The 17,950-nt window shown below is 45.0% G+C and overlaps 1 protein-coding gene across 2 annotated transcripts in view; it reads right to left on the minus strand.

Annotated features, from left to right (window-relative positions):
• Window positions 1-2,953: 2,953 nt before the first annotated feature.
• Window positions 2,954-17,950, minus strand: part of EFCC1 (EF-hand and coiled-coil domain containing 1) — a 182,738-nt gene continuing 167,741 nt past the window's right edge. For both annotated transcript variants that reach the window (XM_029600813.1, XM_029600812.1), the window contains exon 8: window positions 2,954-3,787. In XM_029600813.1, the coding sequence (XP_029456673.1) occupies window positions 3,654-3,787 (134 nt within the window). In that variant the 3' untranslated portion in view covers window positions 2,954-3,653. The remainder of the gene's footprint in view (window positions 3,788-17,950) is intronic.

Below are 17,950 nucleotides of genomic sequence, written 5' to 3' on the forward strand. Positions count from 1 at the left end.
ATGCCACGCCATGAAAGACATCTTCAAGCAGTTTATGGTTTATGTTCCTCTTAGCAGCTTTAGGAATGGTGCATACAGCTGAAGATACTTCATCCCCTGTGTATAGGTTATAGGAAATTTATTTCAAGCTGTCAAGGGCTAAATCTTATAATTTATGAACGAAGATCTCCCTCTTAGCAATATACTGGCCCAGTGCAAGACTAGTACTCGTAAATCCACTTGAAACCTGAAATGAAGCATGGTTCTATTTTATGCATATTTATTGTGGAAAGTGAGTAAAAATGTACAGTATTAATATTCTGTTTCCGTAGCAATTATCCTTATCTTTAGTTTTTAATTTTGTTCATTAAAATTGTTTTTGTCTTTCAAAGCCAAACAATTTAATAATTTTAAACTAAATAGGTAGTGTTGAAGATCATAATCATTTTCCCATTGACAGTAGAACTGGTGGTTCAGATAAAACTCCTCTTTCATCCTCAGAAAATTAATTTATTCCCATTCATTTTTCAGAAGAAAGCTAGGGTGGGACTGGGTCCCTCTTTACTCTGGGCCCGATTAGCAGGGGAGGGGGGAGGTCTATGATGGAAGATGATGAGGGACCGATGCCATCGTTGCAGAAGTGGCTCCTTATTTTTGTAATACCCTATTTGCATGGTAAGAATAACATCAAAATAATTTACTTGCATGCTTATATTCTAGTGCTCTTGTTTTCTCCCTCTCCCCCCCCCCCACGCTTCCTCCAGTTTCTTTGGGCTTCCAGATCAATCAAATCTTGCTTATCTGGGGCTACAGTTCCATGATTTTTCATTCGCAGCCGCATTTGTGAATCCCTCTTCTCTAGCCCAGCCATGTGACTGCAAAGCATGGATTGTAGTTGCTTCACGAGCCCAATACAAGCTTCATGAGCCTAGAACAAGCCCATCCAGTTGTGTTGCTGTTGGGTGATGGCTGGGACATCCTCTCTTGCAGGATCTGCGAATTTACTACTGTTCTTCGTAAGAGCAAAATAAGGGAACCATAACCTTCAAATTTTAACATCACAATATAAATATATATGCATATAATTCATACAGTTGTATTTATCATGGCATAACATAGGTAATCTATTGATTTAATGGTCACCATACCTTTTTGCTGTCATTAAAAAAGTTTGCTATTGGTAACCTCATCACATTAGCAGCACAAGTTTTGGTTGTCAGATTTTCTCCCAACCAACATGCAGTGGCATATAGGTATGCTGCCAAGGTGTATGGTGGAATTTGTGACAACTAATACTTGCAAACAAATTTCAGGGAATTCTCCATTACAATTAATGATAAAAACCAAACATGGTATTTTCCTCTGCACGAATCCAAACGGCGAGACATTGTTTCCACTATATGAAGTTGTTACCTAAGTTGATCTTAGTTGTTTCTTAATATAATATATTACACTGTATTATAGTTCTTCTGTTCATTATATTATATTTGATATGTTCCATGTAAACCGCCTACCCGGCGATAGCTATATCTGTTAAATGTGAACCGGAGTGATATGTATTGTATACAGGAACTTCCGGTATATAAAAACCAATAAATAAATAAAATAAATAAATGAATTCAAGTTTCCAGAAGGGGCAGGGAAACCGTTTGTGTTTTTTCAAATCAATAAATGAAGTAATGTAAGCTGCCATGTTATTTCACAAATATTTGGTGAAAAGAGATTTTGGTACCTCCACATCTGCTTGTAGTACTAAAATATCAACTGGATCTGAAAATAAGGAAATCAGTGTGATCTGGGATCCTTTGAATTTTTCGGCCATGGAGAGCATGTTTAGATAGTGAACTAAGGATGGGCAGCAGTTTGAAAATATCAGTTGGTACCTTACGGTTGGTGATGGCAGACAATGATCCAGCAACTTCAGACTTGTGTGAGTTATGTTTTTTTAAGCCAGACATACATGAAGAACAAAGCAATAGACTCATTTTCCAACTCGCGTTATGGCGTTTTCGCATGCGTCAAGGCATTTCTCTCTCTCTTTCTTTCTCTCCCCCCCCCCCACCCCAGTGCTGACATGAGTACTTTGCAGGTAGGAAAATGCAATTATTGTGAAAAGTTATCACACTTTGCAGAAATTCCTATGTGAAGTGCTAAGATAATAATGCACATTGCAATAAATAGGCTATTACCATAAAACATGCCCCTCTTCCTATCACATGCAATATTGTGATAAATCTAGCCTCAAGATAGGGCTGGCTTAGTGGCTGGGCACTATCATGCAGATGGTCTCCGATTCAATCCCCAAGTTGGGTGTTCTGCTTCTCCCATTAGGTTGGGGGTTGGGGATGCTGTGAAGGAAGGGGGGTGGAGTTGTGGTCATTGTTTAAGAGCAGAACCTAGCGGTCAAATTCAAGGCCCATAATTGTAGGGATCCAGAGGAGCCCTGATGGTCAGTTGCCAGCCCAGAGCTATCACTGTAGTGACCAGACTAAGTGTGTTGGAGCAGGAGGAAACTGCCGGCTCATAAATAAATAAATAAATAAAGACAGACAGACAGATCATTAGGTTAGTGGAACAAGAACTAGCAGAACCTCTTGTTAACATTTCCAACTTTTGCAAATAAGAGTGTGCACCAAGACAGACATATTTCCCTTTAAAAGCTGGAACATTTTTTAAACATTTAAATTGGTGAGGCGCTCTTCGTTATATTTTAGTGCCCAGTTAAATCCTCCCTCCACTTCCATTTGATCAACTATATGAACCTTTGCTGTTCAAATGGAGTATCTTATTTTAGCTTCATATGGACATTCTACAATTTTTTTTTAAATGAACCATTAAACACGGATTATAAAAAAGGATCTGGAAATACTATACCAAATGTTGACTGTTTTTTTTCTTTTTGATAATTCAGGAACACAATGCTGGTGACATACAAGAATCTATTAAGCTTTTCAACCATTCAGAATGCTTAATGTCAAGTCTAAGCTTATAATCTGAAAAATTTATTATTCTGTAGATAATAGCAAATACAAGTTCTATAGTTATGATAACAAATACATGAAAATAAAGATTGCCGAGTTAAATAAAAAAAACGTGTGTATATATAGTCACATACATAAACACACATTTCTGCCCAAAGCTTTAACTTTGCTTGGAGCCACAGTTTGGCCTGTGGGTAATGCAGGATTTTAGCTGCAGAAAATAACAAAAAGAACCCCTACATATTTGTTGCCAGTAGCTCAAGGCTTTGTACTGTATAAAGTTTGGGTTAACATATCACAATAGATAAAACATGGGATTCAACTACTATATTAAAATAATCTAGTCAGATTCATCCTGGTTTCAAAGGTCTAATGGACATAGGATAATCTTTATTTAGTGAATCAGAGTACAATGGCCTACTGCCCTTCTCATGCACGCTGCACTAGGTATCTTTAAATAAACTTCAGGATATGTAACCACTGTTTCTAAGAAGAAACTGGTTTGGGGGAAGGGGGTTAGAGGTCTTTCTAAAATGCAATCAAGTGCTTCCGTGTCTTAATTTCTAGCAATAACTGTTGAAGTGATTTGGATGCTGAAAGCCCATTCCTTCCCGTCTTCTTTTCAAACCTTCAGGCTGAGATAATACAGGTTGGTTAGCAATAATCTTGAAAGGCTGTAGATGGCACTGTTGTTCAACAGGAGATGAGCAGTGGGTTAGGCAGAGACTGGTGACTCGAGGCTTTCTCCACTGGTTTGTTTTTTAAGAGTTCACAAGCAGTCAGTTCCTGGTGTAAGGTATCAAGAACTTCAAAAATGTGGGTCTTACCTTTAAAAGAAGAAAAAAACAATTTATTTACAAATAGCTTTACAATGCAACTTTCAATTTTACAATCAAATTCATGGAAATAGAGGTCTGCAATAGATTGCTTGACTAAAGGTATTCCCATAAAAAAGGTTTCACCTTATACTGTATATTTTCTGGTTTATGGACCTTTAATTCCATGCAATCAAGTGGACTAAGGCAGCAACCACACTGCTACAATCAAACACAAAAGTTTTGAATGTTGAGATTAGGAAAAGAAGTTTCCCATTTGATAATTTATTGCCAGAACAGTGACATAGGGGCTGAACTCACAGTATGGATGCAGCTCGATTCTGTGCTACCCAGGAGACCTGAGCTTCAATTTTCTGCCTCTAGTGACCCAAAGGGTTTGGGCTCTTGGCAGAAGAGAGAGTTGCAACAAATAACATGTAAATAACTACTGCTAACAGAAGAGAGTGTGGAAGGGAGCATCCTTGTAGCTGGGGATGCTGAATTTCTTGGTGCAATTGTCAAGGTATGTGGCAAGTGCAAAGAAGAAAATTGGTCCCCGCCTTGCCTTGAAAAGAGAAATAGCAGACATAGGGGTAGATTTTATAAAGTTGCGCGCGTCCATGTGCACGCACTACCCGGTGCGCACACATGGACGCATGGTTTTATAATATGCACGTGCAGGTGCGCGCATGTTATAAAATCGGGGGTCAGCATGCGCAAGGGGGTGCATAATTGTGCAACTTGCGTGCGTCGATGCCTGCGGCCTTCCCCCGTTCCCTACCCTCTAGCCTGACTTTCCTACCCCTTCCCTTAGCCTTCCCACCTCCTAACCGTAACCTAACCCCCCCCCCTGTCGGCACACAATCCCTCAGCACAGCGGCAAATGGCCGCTGTGCCGAGGGCCTCTAGCCCCGCCCACTTCCCAATGGATACGCGTGTGTCCGGGCCTTTTAAAATAGGCCTGGCACGTGAAACCTTTTTAAAATCCGAGCCATAGTATTTACTTCAGCTAAGGCAGGACTTCAAGCACAAACATGGTGAAGAAAAAAGTCTAATCTAGGGCTTCCTGGGGAACTCACAGCCAGTCATGTTTTCAGGATCTCCACCAGGCATATGAACGAGGTAAATCTGCATACGCACATTAGAAACTCATTATATGCAGATTTACCTCATGCACATTCCTGGTGGATATCCTGAAAAGCTGTCTGGTTGTAGAGTCATCAGGACAGGTTTGGGAAGCCCAAATGACTCATCCAGATAGCGAAGTTGGAGTCCAACTGAGATACCGTATTAGCTTGCTTTTGTTTCTGCTCTGTAGTCTTCGGTGGTCAGTTAATTTCTATGCAAAGCAAAGACCAGAAGATGAAAGGTGCAATGCAACCCAACCCAACTCTATTTTATATAGCAGCATTCAGGCAAAGGTGTCCCATATCTCATTGTATGAACTTGACCAGAAGAGACAGAAGGAAAAAGAGAGATACTGTAGTTTTGATTTATAAGGGGAGAGGAGGATCAAAAGATCCAAGATGACTGTATAGCTATTGCATAGCAGAGGTGGTATGTGACTGCTCCCATGCATCTTGCCCAGGGCTCAGTGGTATTATGCGATTTATGTTCCAGATTGCTATACTATGTTTGTGTTTCCCTCCGTAAACACCAATGTAATGTACATTGTGGCCTAGGCCTACGCCCCTTACATAAAGCAGAGAAACGAACAGCATAGTAATTGCATTGTCCCTGATCCGCAGTTCAGATGGAATAAATGCACAGAGGTGTCCTCATTAAATGTGTCCTGCTTCTGCAAATATTGAGCACTCAGTACAATAGTCAGGGAATGAAAGAAACCCTACTGACAACAGTGTCTACCTGGATGCTTACAGCTTACACCAAACCTTCTGCCTTCTCATGGAAACAAATTAGAAAAGACAAAGACTTTGATTCTTCAAACAAGTAATAACTGTCTGCCGCCTTCTAAAGGACACACTGTCATTTTTACTAGATAAACTAATTTTCTCTCTCAGATGTTTGGAAGAAGAAAATCTAATCATATCGAATACAGAATTTAATTCGTTGCTCCAGGTTGTAGGTTTAAATAGAGCAAGGTACTGGCTCATACAAGAGCAAGGTACTGGCTCATGTATGTTTTACACATAAAATAAAGCCAGTGCTTTTAGAAAACGTAAACGTGGAGGTTAGGAGGAGGAGGAGTTATCACCTTGCTGCGCCCTATGCCTGGAATAGACCTTCTGAGTCAGTGGTTCCTGCTCCCTCTCTGGCTGTATTCAAATCCAGTCTAAAAACTCATCTTAAGGCTGCTTTCAAATCCTAACCACTTTTCTACAATAAATACACTTTCCATAGACTCATTTATCATGTACTTGCCTTGACTAGATTTTAAGCTCCTTAGAGCAGAGATTGTCTGAGTATGACTAGTAGTGCTTTAGAAATGATAAACAGTAGTAGTAGAAGTAGTAGTATCAGAGATGTGCCACATAGGTCAATCCCTGGTCCAGTTCTGTTCAACATTTTTGTAAGTAATATTGCAGAAAGGCTAATGGGAAAGGTTTGACTTTTTGCAGATGATTCCAAAATCTGCAGACACCCTGGAAGGTGTGGAAAACATGAGGAGGGAAACCTGTAGAACAAACCTGTAGTCTAAGCAGAGAGAACTGCTTAGACTCATATCAGTCTGGATTTAGACAAGGCCACAGAACAGAGAAAGCCCTTGTCAGCCTGTTAGATGATCTCTTTAGATACCATGATAGAAACCAGGCAGCAATTCTAGCACAACTGATCTTCTCAGAAGCCTTTGACACCATAGATCACAATATCATGCTAGCACAACTAGTGGAAAATAGCCTAAGTGGCAAGGTCCTAACCTGGCTCAATTCTTTTTGATCTGACTGGCAACAATCAGTGTATACCAGTGATACCTCATTAGTACCTGGGATCTTAAACTGTCCCTTAGGGCTCTATACTTTTCAACAAATACATCAGCCACTAGAACAGCTGACCCGAATCTTTGATATAACGGCTACATCTAAGCAGGTGATGTCCTGCTTTTGCTACCAATGGTCCAGGCTCATCAACAACTATAAATAAGCTAAGTATGCGTCTCAGTAATGGACTAAAAAACTTCATCTGAACCCCAACAAAATGGAGATTCTTTGGATGTAAAATGTGCCAACAAGATTAAGTACCTGAATGTAATCCACTTTGAAGTGTCTGAAAGGCAGAATATATATATATATATATATATATATATATATATATATATATATATATATATATATAAAATAAGACCCACTCATAACCTCTGAGCTCTCACTAAAAACACAGGTATTTATTTACATTTCTTTTATACCGCCTTAACAATCAAAAGCCGTCCAAAGTGGTGTACAACATGATTGCATAAATGTAAAATAATAAAACTCAACACTATGTACCACACTCCCCTGCTTCTAAAACCTCTGCACTAATAAAATTAACACATAATTATGCTATAACTAACAAGATAAAAACTAACAAGCTAAAAACTAAAAAAAAACAAACCATAAATGCCAGCACATCAGCAGTAACACAGAATAAAGATCTTATACACCACTACTACCCCTACCAGCAGCACATAAGAAACACCATCATCTAGAGTTGTGGGAAAAGCTAAGTTTTCACCTTCTTTCGGAAGGTCAGTTAATTCATCTCTTACTTGACCTCTACTGGAAGCTTACTCTATAAGGTAGATGCGAAAATAGAAAAGGCCCTACCTCTGATCCTACTTTTCCATGTAATCCTAAATGAGTCTCTACAACAATGCACCCTGACTTGAGCTTAATCTACAAAGAGGATGATACCAGATCAATTACTCGCACAGGTACAATGGGCCAATACCTTGCTCTACTTAGCACCATTGCTAAAATCTTAAATTGCAGGTAAAAAGCCTCAGACTATTGCTGAACTTGAAGATCACCATGCTCCTGCAAATCCAGACAGCAGTAAAGAGTTGCCACTTTCAATTAGGTAATTTACGAAGATTGTACCTGTTCATCAAAAGAAACCTAATCACAGCTATCAATGCCACGGTAACCACACTGCTGGTTAATATAATGTGCTGTCCAAGGTCTAATAGATAAGGTCTTCCACAAACTCAAGATAATTCAAAACTCCAATGCACAACTGATAGAAGGATACAAACCATGAAAACATATCACACCATATCACAAACTACACTGGTTACCAATCTACTAAAGAACAAAATTCAAAACCCTGACACTGATTTTCAAGGCTCTAAGAGGAGACAGACCTATCTACTAGGGGTGTGCATTCATTTGCAACGTATTGGTAATCCGCAACGTATAGGGCCATATTTGTTGTATTCGTGGGGAAGCGAAACGTATCGTGATTCCACACGAATACAATGAATATTCGGCCGTCTAAAGGAGCGAATTCAAACAAACTCCCCACCCTCCTGACCCCCCCAAAGACTTACCAAACCTCCCTGGTGTTCCAGCGGGGGGTCTGGGAACCATCTACTGCACTCACGCCGTCAGCTGCCGGTATTCAAAATGGTGCGGATAGCCTTTGCCCTTACCATGTCACAGGGGCTACCGGTGCCATTGGTCGGCCCCTGTCACATGGTAGGAGCAATGGATGGCACCGGTAGCCCCTGTGACATAGTAAGGGCAAAGGCTATTGGCGCCATTTTGAATACTGGCAGCTGATGGCCCGAGTGCAGGAGGTCGCTCCCAGACCCCTGCTGGACCACCAGGGACTTTTGGCAAGTCTTGTGAGGGTCAGGAGGGTCCCCCAAGCCTTGCCAAAAGTCCCTGGTGGTCCAGCGGGGGTCTGGGAGCGATCTCCTGCACTCAGGCCGTCGGCTACCAGTAATCAAAATCGCGCTGATAGCCTTTGCCCTCACTATGTCGCAGGGGCCAACCAATGGCACTGGTAGCCCCTGTAACATAGTAAGGTCAAAGGCTATCAGCGCCATTTTGAATACTGGCAGCTGATGGCCTGAGTGCAGAAGATGGCTCCCGGACCCCCCGCTGGACCACCAGGGAGTTTTGGTAAGTCTTGGGGGGGGGGGGTCAGGAGGGTGGGGGATTGTAGTTAATTCAATTTTAGCTGGGAAACGAATAAGAATGAACGCATGAACATATCGGGGGGCCCCCCTTGCCGAATGCAACGTATCTGCCCCCTGACAAATACGAATACCGAATGCAACGTATGCTGTCCCTCTGCACATCCCTACTATCTACTTGAGAGAGGCTGTTTTTATACATGCTTTCCAGACCACTAAGATTCTCACTTGGAGCCTCCATAACAATTCTGTTGACAAAAGAAATCAAAAGAACACATATGCTTTTCGGGTGCAGCCCTTGCATTATGGAACTCTCTCCTAGAAGAGATCTGGCAAATACATGACTACTCCCACTTCAGAAAGCAAATAAAAGCTTATTTCTTTGGGGAAAAGGAAAGGGAAGGCAAGGACCCACCCTGCGGCCTCTGCACTCCCTTCCCATTTGTCTGATAGATGCCTCTTCCATCAGACATTAGGGAGAGGTCATTGGAGAATGCAGGGGAGCAGCTGAACTCTCACCTTTCTCAGACTAGAGCATTTCACTCAGCCCAGGCAACAGTCTCTCTGATTGATCCTGCAGAGGGAAGAGCTTTCCATTCTGCCCTCGATCTGGTGCTGGCTGATGACACAGTCAGGCAAGCGACACTGGCAGGAGTATCAAGGGAGTGTGCTCCACAGTGGAGACTGAGGCTGGTTTCAACAACAGGAGGGGAAAATCAGCTTTTACAATCCCTGGGACATCAACTGTGTTAGATTTTGTAGAAGGTCTAGTATTGGGCAATTCGAGAATGCTACAGAGTGACAGGAGTGACTTTCATTTAGAGTGGCCTTCGAAGTTCACTTTGTAAGAAATATGGAAGGCTGTTTGGGTGCTGGGAAAGACTCTGCATGTTCAGAGTGAATTAAAAAGAGTGAAGGGATAGATGTGTTCAAATCATTTATTGCTGAATCTGACGAAAACAGAGATCCTGCAAATCTCTAGGGGGTTCGAGAAAAAGCTTTTCGGCCCATCTATTTTTTGAAGATTTGACAGTCCCGATTCAGCCTGTAATTAAGAATCTTGGAGCATTAATGGATTCTGACTTTTTATTCTGTGAACAGCTACAGGCAGTAGTATGGGCTGGCTACTTTAAGCTTTGCAAATTGCAACGTTTGAAGTATATTTTAGACGGGGTGATTTTAGGGTCATGATTCAGGTGTCTGGACTAGTGCAATGCCCTTTACATTGGCTTGCCTAATTGCAATCTGAGGGCATTGTAATTAATCCTGAATGCGGTCGCCTGCTTCCTTACCAGGACCCCTCTCAGGGATCATATTACCCCAGTGTTGAAGTCCCTGCACTGGCTTCCAGTTAGCCAAATAATTCAATTTAAAGTATTATCTTTGGCTCATTGTTTGTTTGTTTGTTTGTCTATTTATTTATTTATGAGATCCATGAGGAAGGGCTGAAGTATTTGAAGGCACAAGTGACATGTATTTATTTATTTATTTATTTTTAACTTTTATATATCGACATTCCTGTATAGAATACAAATCACACCAGGTTACAATGAAACATAACATCGCATGTGAGCGTTACATGGAACAAAAGGGAGAGGCAAGTAAATAACTGGTATAAGGGGACTTCAAACTTGCGAGTTGAGAAACATAACATTACTCAATAAATAGTTAATAAATACTTAATCGGAACTTGATAAATACTTAATAAACACAATTAATAAATTTCTGAACCAGAAAATAAATGTCAATTCCAATGGAAAAATGGTATAGGCAAACATGGTATCTTCCACCCAGGACTTTGCGTTCTGAAGGGGGTTCATTTATTATCTGTTCCAGGAGTTACTAAAATTAGATTACAGGAAACTATGAATAGGACCTTCTCTTATGTGGCACTGTCCTTATTGAATGGTCTCTCCTTGTGGACACCTGACACCTACAAGACTATAAGGTTTTTCGAAAGCAAGTGAAGGCTCATTTATTTTGTGAAGCCTTTGTTTGAGTTGCTATAGTTTTTATCTATTTTTATGTTGTGGTTTTGTCTTTTTATGCGTATGTAAACTTGTAAGCTGCCCAAGATGTCTGATAATTGGATGGGTGAGAAATTACTGCAAATTAATAAATAAATACATTTCTTTAATAGTGGACAAATTGTAGGCTCTTGAAAGCAGAATGAGTACACAGGAGGCATAGTTGGGGGAATATAAGGTCAGGCAGGTCCCTTACCTGCCTGGCCGCTGTAATATGGTGCCAGGATCTCCTAGCAAGCTGACTGGACAAGTGGGCTGGGGGAGGGGAGCTGCTGCAGCCAATAATTGTTGGCCTCGTGCAGCGAGTAGGTCAGGGGGGGGGGGAGTCTGAGGTTTGATTCAAACCTCTTGCTTCTGGTGAACCTATTGGTTCCCCCCTTCAGGGGTAGGAGTGGGAGGAGTTGAGGGAGGGTCATTGTGCGACCAACAGCATTCTTTCACTTGCCTGCTGTCATGCCAAACGCTGCAAGGTCCCACTCCTGCTCCTCCATTTTCTGTCAGCTTCTCTGTGGGGAATAGCATCCGAGGAGGCAGCCATGCCGGGAAAGGAAGCGTCTGCGGCAGCTCTGGGTGAGCATCGTGGTGATTAGGTCGGGGTTGGCTTGGCTGCGCGTAGAGGCGACTGGCTCGGGGAGGGGGGGGGGGGGGGGGGCGGGCCTCGAGGCAACTGGAGGCCGGGGGTGGTAAAGGGAGGGCCTCTCGGTCCAGGACTCGCGGCGTTAAGGCCGCCGCAAGCTGGAAGAAGTCGGGGATGCCGGCGGCTTCCCTGGGCCCCCGATGCGCTGCCTAGCTGCGGCCCTCCCCCTTCTGCTCACGCGATTGCTAGGAGTCCTGCGCTGCTCTTGGGCCTCGCGAAGTTTCTGTGCCTTCCCCTGCTGCTGTGCCGGCTATAGCTTCGTACTCGGAGCTGTCCAGTGCTGAAGCTGGGGGAAGTGCAGCACAGGAGAATTTTCTCCTGCCTGTTCAAAGGGGGTTGGAGCCTGGGGGAAATGTCGTGCCCAGGGGGCCGGGGGGGGGGGGGGGGGGGGGGGGGGTGGGGGGGGGTGTGAGTGAAAGGGAGGGGGCACAGGGCCCTCGGGGACTCCGAGGCTCAGGCGAGTTTTGGTGGGCCATCCCAGTGGGCCCCTTCTAGACACAGGGGGGAGGGTTTTTCTGGGATATGTGATCCCAGTTCCAGTTCGGGTCCGGATTTGGGCAGTGACTGGTCGGATGCAGGGGGGGCACCTGAATATCTCTGGGGCTCCGGGGACAACTGGGGTCCTTTTCTTCAGCCATGGGGTGAGGGATTTCCTCCCGCTTGGTATGGGGGTCTCCAGGGGAGGTTCAGAGGGATGCAGCCTGCATCTTTTTATGCGTATGTAAACTTGTAAGCTGCCCAAGATGTTCCTGGTTCCTGGCGGGGGGTTCCGGCGTTGCCGTCTTTTGCTATGGGTCCTCATCGTTGGCCCTTCTTCTCTGGGGTCCTACAGGAGGTCTGGCAGTCACGGCGTCTCCCAGGGCTTCGGTTGCTGCTGTTCCTTCTTTTTCACAGACTTATCCTGAAGGAGAAGTGGTTGATGGCCCTGGATCTTCGCGGCAGGAGGGTTGGTGAAATGATCCAGTCTCGGTGGTGGTGACCACATCCAGCTTCCGGGCCTCTGCCTCCAGTGAGATGGACCCCACCAGCAGTCTCCGAGATACGAACCCGAGTGAGACGGGTCCTGCCAGTGGCTCCAATTTTCAACCCTCAATGTGATGAGTCCGACTGGCTGTTCCCGAGCTTCAAACACCACTGGGATGAGTGTGGGCAGCGGACAACCTGGTGAGTCTGATGTCATCGCTGGGGGTTTGGGTCTGTCACAGATCAGGGCTCAGGTTCCGTCCGGGGCTGGGGTTCCTAGTATGATAGCACAGGCTGTGGCGTCTCGGGGAGGGGTTGTGGAACCTCTGGCTCCTGGTTCCTCGGTTTCCAAGAAACATGAAAAATCACGGCGTAAAAAGAAGCATTCCAAGTCCAGTTCTTCGGATTCTTCTTTCTCTTCATCTTCCTCCTCTTCTACCTCTTCTAGCCCTTCCTTAGTAGGTTCTGGTGAGAAAAGCCGGGCAGGGGAACAGGATCAGATGAGGGGTGCGCCTGCATTAGTTAGCCTGTCCAAGTTGTGGGAAGATGTGCCCAAGTTGTTTCACAAGAAGATCAGGCAGCGTAAGTACATCGATATTTTCCAGCTGGGTTGTAGAGGTAAGTGTAGAGAGAAGAAGAAAAAGAGGAATGTGGATAGATTTCAGGGTACACAGTGGAGGGTGGCTCGCAATGTACTTAACTGTTCTCGCTCATTCCTCCACTTGGCTAGTGTGGTGGGTCATCGTGACCCGGCTCAGTATGGCCCCATGCTGGCATATGCAAATGATATTCTGGTGGCCAGCCAGGTATACGAGGGTTGGTCGTGGCTCAATTATGATGAGCATTTCAGGGACAAGATGGAGGAGAACAAATTTATGACATGGAGCAGTAGGGATATCGGTTTGTAGTTGACACAGATGTGGGCCAAGGTAGGGTCTTCTGGCGGAGGTGACATTAGTAGAATGTCTGGTGCATCTAGTGGGTGGCCCTTTTGGACCAGAATGGCCCCAGAAAGCGGAGGTCATGCTGGAGCCAGTTTCCTAGATGTGTGTTGGCAGCTCAAACGTTCGGCCTGTAACTTCCCTGACTGCAAGTTCAAACATGCATGTTCCGGTTGCGGGATGGGTCACCCCGCCCCCAAGTGTCTGAAACAATCCAGTTTCGGGAGTGGCGGTGGGTTTGCTGCAAAAAGCACCCTGAAATAAGGTTACGGGGTTGGCACCTACCCCCATCCGTCTAGCAGCTATGTTGGTACGGTTGGGTAGGTATCACAAAGTGGAAGCTGCATTGCTCTTGTTCCAGAGTTTTGCATATGGTTTTCATATCCCCTTTGCGGGTCCGGTGGGTGTGTGTGTGTGTGTGTTGGGGGGGGGGGATGGACAAAATTGCCCATCGGTTCGGAAATTGCCTCATGTGTTAGCCTCTAAAGTGCAACAGTTGCATTGCCTGTGCTTATTTTGAAACATTTAGTTCATTTGTTCATTGGGTGGTTGCTGAGTCAGTCGGCATATCGAACATCGCGCATTATTTGGACAATTTTCTTTTTGTTGGACGACTCATCTTCGTCAACTTGTTTGCACCTGTTGCGCTGTTTCTGGAGCGCTGCTTCTGACTTTGGCATCCCGTTAGCAGAGGACAAGACTGAAGGTCCTTGTACGTGGCTAGCTTTCTTGGGTATTGAGTTGGTCGAGATGATCTCATGCTTGCCTGCAGACAAAGTGATGGTCATGATGGATCTGGTGTCCAGGGCATTGCTGGCCAAAAAGCTAACTCTGTGCCAGATGCAATCCCTGGTGGGCAGTCTGAATTTCACTTGCCATGTACTTTCTATGGCTAGAGTTTTTCTGAGAAGGTTGAGTTCCGGTATGGCGGGTTTGCGGAAGAGTGGTCACCACATCCGCATAACAGCAGCTGCGGGAGGATTTACGGATTTGGGATCATTTCTTGTCGGATTTTAATGGCTCATTATTATGGCAAGATGATTCTGTCTCGAACCGTGACTTAGAATTATTTACCGGATCGGTTGGTTTCAGCGCCTACTTCCAAGTTGCCTGGTGTGTGGCACCTTGGCTGGAGGACTGGAAGGAGGCTGGGGTTACCAAGAACATTATGTTCCTTGAATTGTTTCTCCATTGTCATATCTGTGTTCCTTTGGGGATTGCAATTTCAAGACAGGAGAGTAGTGTTTTGGTGTGACAACCAGAGTGTGGTGGATGTCATTAGGCTGTCTGCGAAGTGCATATTGGTGTCCGATGTGCTGCGCGAGTTTGTGCTCTGCTGTATGGGATTGAATATCACTGTATGGGTTAGGCATGTTCTCGAGGTTGCTTACGCTGTGGCTGATTCTCTTTCTCGTTGCAAGTGGTCCTTGTTTCAGAAGCTCGCACCAGAAGCAGATCAGCAGGGAGCGTCAGTGCCTCATTTCCTTTGGAACTTCAGTTCCCAGAAGCATGGAAGCTGCTCCGGGCATCATTAGCTCCGTCTACCTGGAGCAGTTATGTGGTATCTGCAAGCAAGGTTGTGTCTGTCCTGGCAGGTTTGGGTTGGCATGGGGGTCCAGTCTCGGATGAATACATCGTGCAATTTATTGAGAGTGCGCGGGCGAGCGGGGCTTCCAGGGCGTCAGTGGGTAGGCAATTGTCCGGATTCTCCTTTTTTATGAGGGCTCATAGCTGGGGTTTTTCCGTAGGGAGATTCCTGGTTCGTCAGTTGATGCTGGGGAGGGCCCGTGGGTCTGCGGCAGTCCCTGATAAGTGTCTCCCTATTACTCACGAGAATTTTGGAAAACTGTGGGAGTCGTTGCTCATTATTTGTAATAACGACTACGAGTGTCGTCTGTTTTGGCTCACCTTTGTGTTCACTTTTTTTGGCGCTTTTCGCATTAGCGAGTTGGTAGCAAGAGCCTCCCAGGGGTCTGAGACTACTGGTCTCTTTTTTAGGAATGTGAGCATCCGGGATGATTCAGTGACCTTAGTTATTCATAGATCCAAAACCGATCAGGCGGGTAGAGGGTCGTCGGTGGTGCTTCATTCGGTTCCGGGATTGCAGACCTGCCCTCTGGTGAACGAAGTGGCTTTTGGGCGAATTTGACTGGAGGGGGGGGTTCACTTTCTGGTTCACCACGACTTGCGGCCCCTGACAAAGTATCAGTTTGAGGCGGTTCTGCGGACGTGTTTGACTGCATTGGGGTTAGATACCTCAAGGTTCGGGACTTACTCCTTCTGGATTGGTGCAGCGATATCTGCGGCGACCTCTGGTTTGTTGGGTGGAGTGATCCAAAGAATTGGTAGGTGGAAGTCGGATGCTTTTACCAGATATGTGCGGCCCGGTAATTCTTAAGTCATCCGAAATATTGTTTTCTCTTTGCAGCTGCAGCATGCCAGGGGACGGTTGTGTGGATCATGGGACATTCCTACATAGCCTGGGCACATTCTCACGCCCGTGGGCGCCAGAATGGGCCACATTTGGACTTGGAGGGTTGGGGGGTGAATGTTTGTTGGCTTGGGCAGCGGGGAATGCGTTGGACGGAGTTGCTGCACTGTCTGCAAAGGGAGCTCAGCCATTTTAGCCCGCCGGATGTTTTAATCATCCACCTGGGCGGGAATGACTGGGGCAAAATGTTGGGCCTCAGGTTCATTGGCATGGTGCACAGGGACATGGTGACGGTTTCCTGTTTGTTCCCTACTGCTGTAATCTGCTGGTTCGATATAATTCCAAGGCCTGCTTTGATTGCAAAGAAGGTTTGGCGCTGTTGTTGTGCCAAGGCAAACCAGCAGGTTGGCTCTTGGTTAGCTGGTATGGGGGGGTGGGGTGTTCTCATATTCGCCATGATTAGTCTTGGGACCTCGAGGCAGGGCTGTTTAGTGGGGATGGGGTCCATTTATCCTTTGTAGGCTTGGACCTCTTTTTGAATGCGCCTCAAGAGGTCTTGGAATACATACTGAGTGGGGACCCTGGCTGCATCTTTGGGGGTCGCAGGTAATTCTTACCTGTGCCTGTGCTGGGTAGCCCGAGCCGATTGGGGGATTAAGAGGTGGTTAAAATTGTCTGACTTGACAAGGGTCAGGTCAGGGATTCCTAACAGAACAACTGGGTGCAGTTTTTGCTGATACGCCTCCTTGCTGGGGCAGTGGCAGGGGTCGACTTGCTTGGCTCCTTGCTGGGTGGTGGCGGGGGTCGTGGGGGGTGTTCCAATGATGTGACTACATACAGGCTGGGATAGCCTGTGAGTGCCCGTCTTGCTGGTTGGTGGCAGATGGGCGGGGGTGGGGGGGGGAAGGGGGGGAAATCTGTTGTTATGATGAACTGGCTCGGGCTCCGGGATGTTGTTAATAAAAGCTGCAGCCTGTTTGATCCCTAATCTGGTGTTGTGTGTATTCATTTGCTGTAAAGGGTCGGGTGCAGGCAGAAGCGTCAGTCTTGGCTACCCATATTACTTAAATGCCATGAGGAAACAGTTGAAAATCAGGCTGGTAAGATGGCAGAGATACAAGAATCTATATTTGTGTTCTAAAGTGTAAAACCTTGAGAACTTGGTGAGGTGTCAGAATTTGCAGCTTATTAACTTTCCTGGGCCTCCAGTTGTTTCTGCACTGGAAATGTTCCCGCGTTACTTGGTAGAGATTTTTACAGTTCCATCACAGTTGATTCCTCTGGTTTCTAGAGCATACAATCTTCTAACATATAAAAAGAAAAAATTTAGAAAGAACTTGTGCTGATGTATCTCCATTTTCAGAAGACAGCTTGGAAGTAACAGCTTTTTTTTTTTGAGACACTGAGGGGCCGATGCAATAAACTCACGTAGAAAGCGGGTGTCAGCACCCGCTCTCTTAACGCGCCCCTGCCCCTGCTCCTGGCAGGTGTTAATAGATGACAGTTAAATGTGCGTCCGAGACACACATTTTTTTTTTTTGCATCGGGAGTGAATGCCTAATAGCCTCAGTCACATGCATTTGCATGTGATGATTGCTATTAGATTCACTCTGCCTTGAATATGCGCTAATCCCCTTATTGCATTAGGGGATTGATTAGCGCCTATTCTACCCACGTCCGACTGCAGGTTAACAGTGCGCTCGGCTCAGCACACCGTATTGCATCGGCCCCTAAATGTGAAATCGGTTACCTCTGCAACCTTAATTGTTTCCTTAGCATTGGACCCTGATAGGGAATGGATATTGAAATTGTTCTTTAAGCATTGTGAGGAAAGGTTTTTGAAAATGAAAATAAGAGTTTTTATTTTCAAAACATTTCTTCACAGATGTCTTTTGTTACTAAGGCCAAAGGTTCTTCAACTGGGAGCATTGTTTGTGCTCAAGTTTCCTTGCAAGTGGTTTTCTAATTATCTTTATTAGCATTTTAGTTCAAAAACAAGGATTAAAATGAAAAAAATTTCAAGAAAACATGATACACAAAAAAAGAAAATACACAAATAAATTGTGAGTTATTATAGTCCTCATTGGGATGATAAGGAA

Source organism: Rhinatrema bivittatum, chromosome 4, assembly GCF_901001135.1.
Source record: "Rhinatrema bivittatum chromosome 4, aRhiBiv1.1, whole genome shotgun sequence".
Lineage (NCBI taxonomy): Eukaryota > Metazoa > Chordata > Amphibia > Gymnophiona > Rhinatrematidae > Rhinatrema > Rhinatrema bivittatum.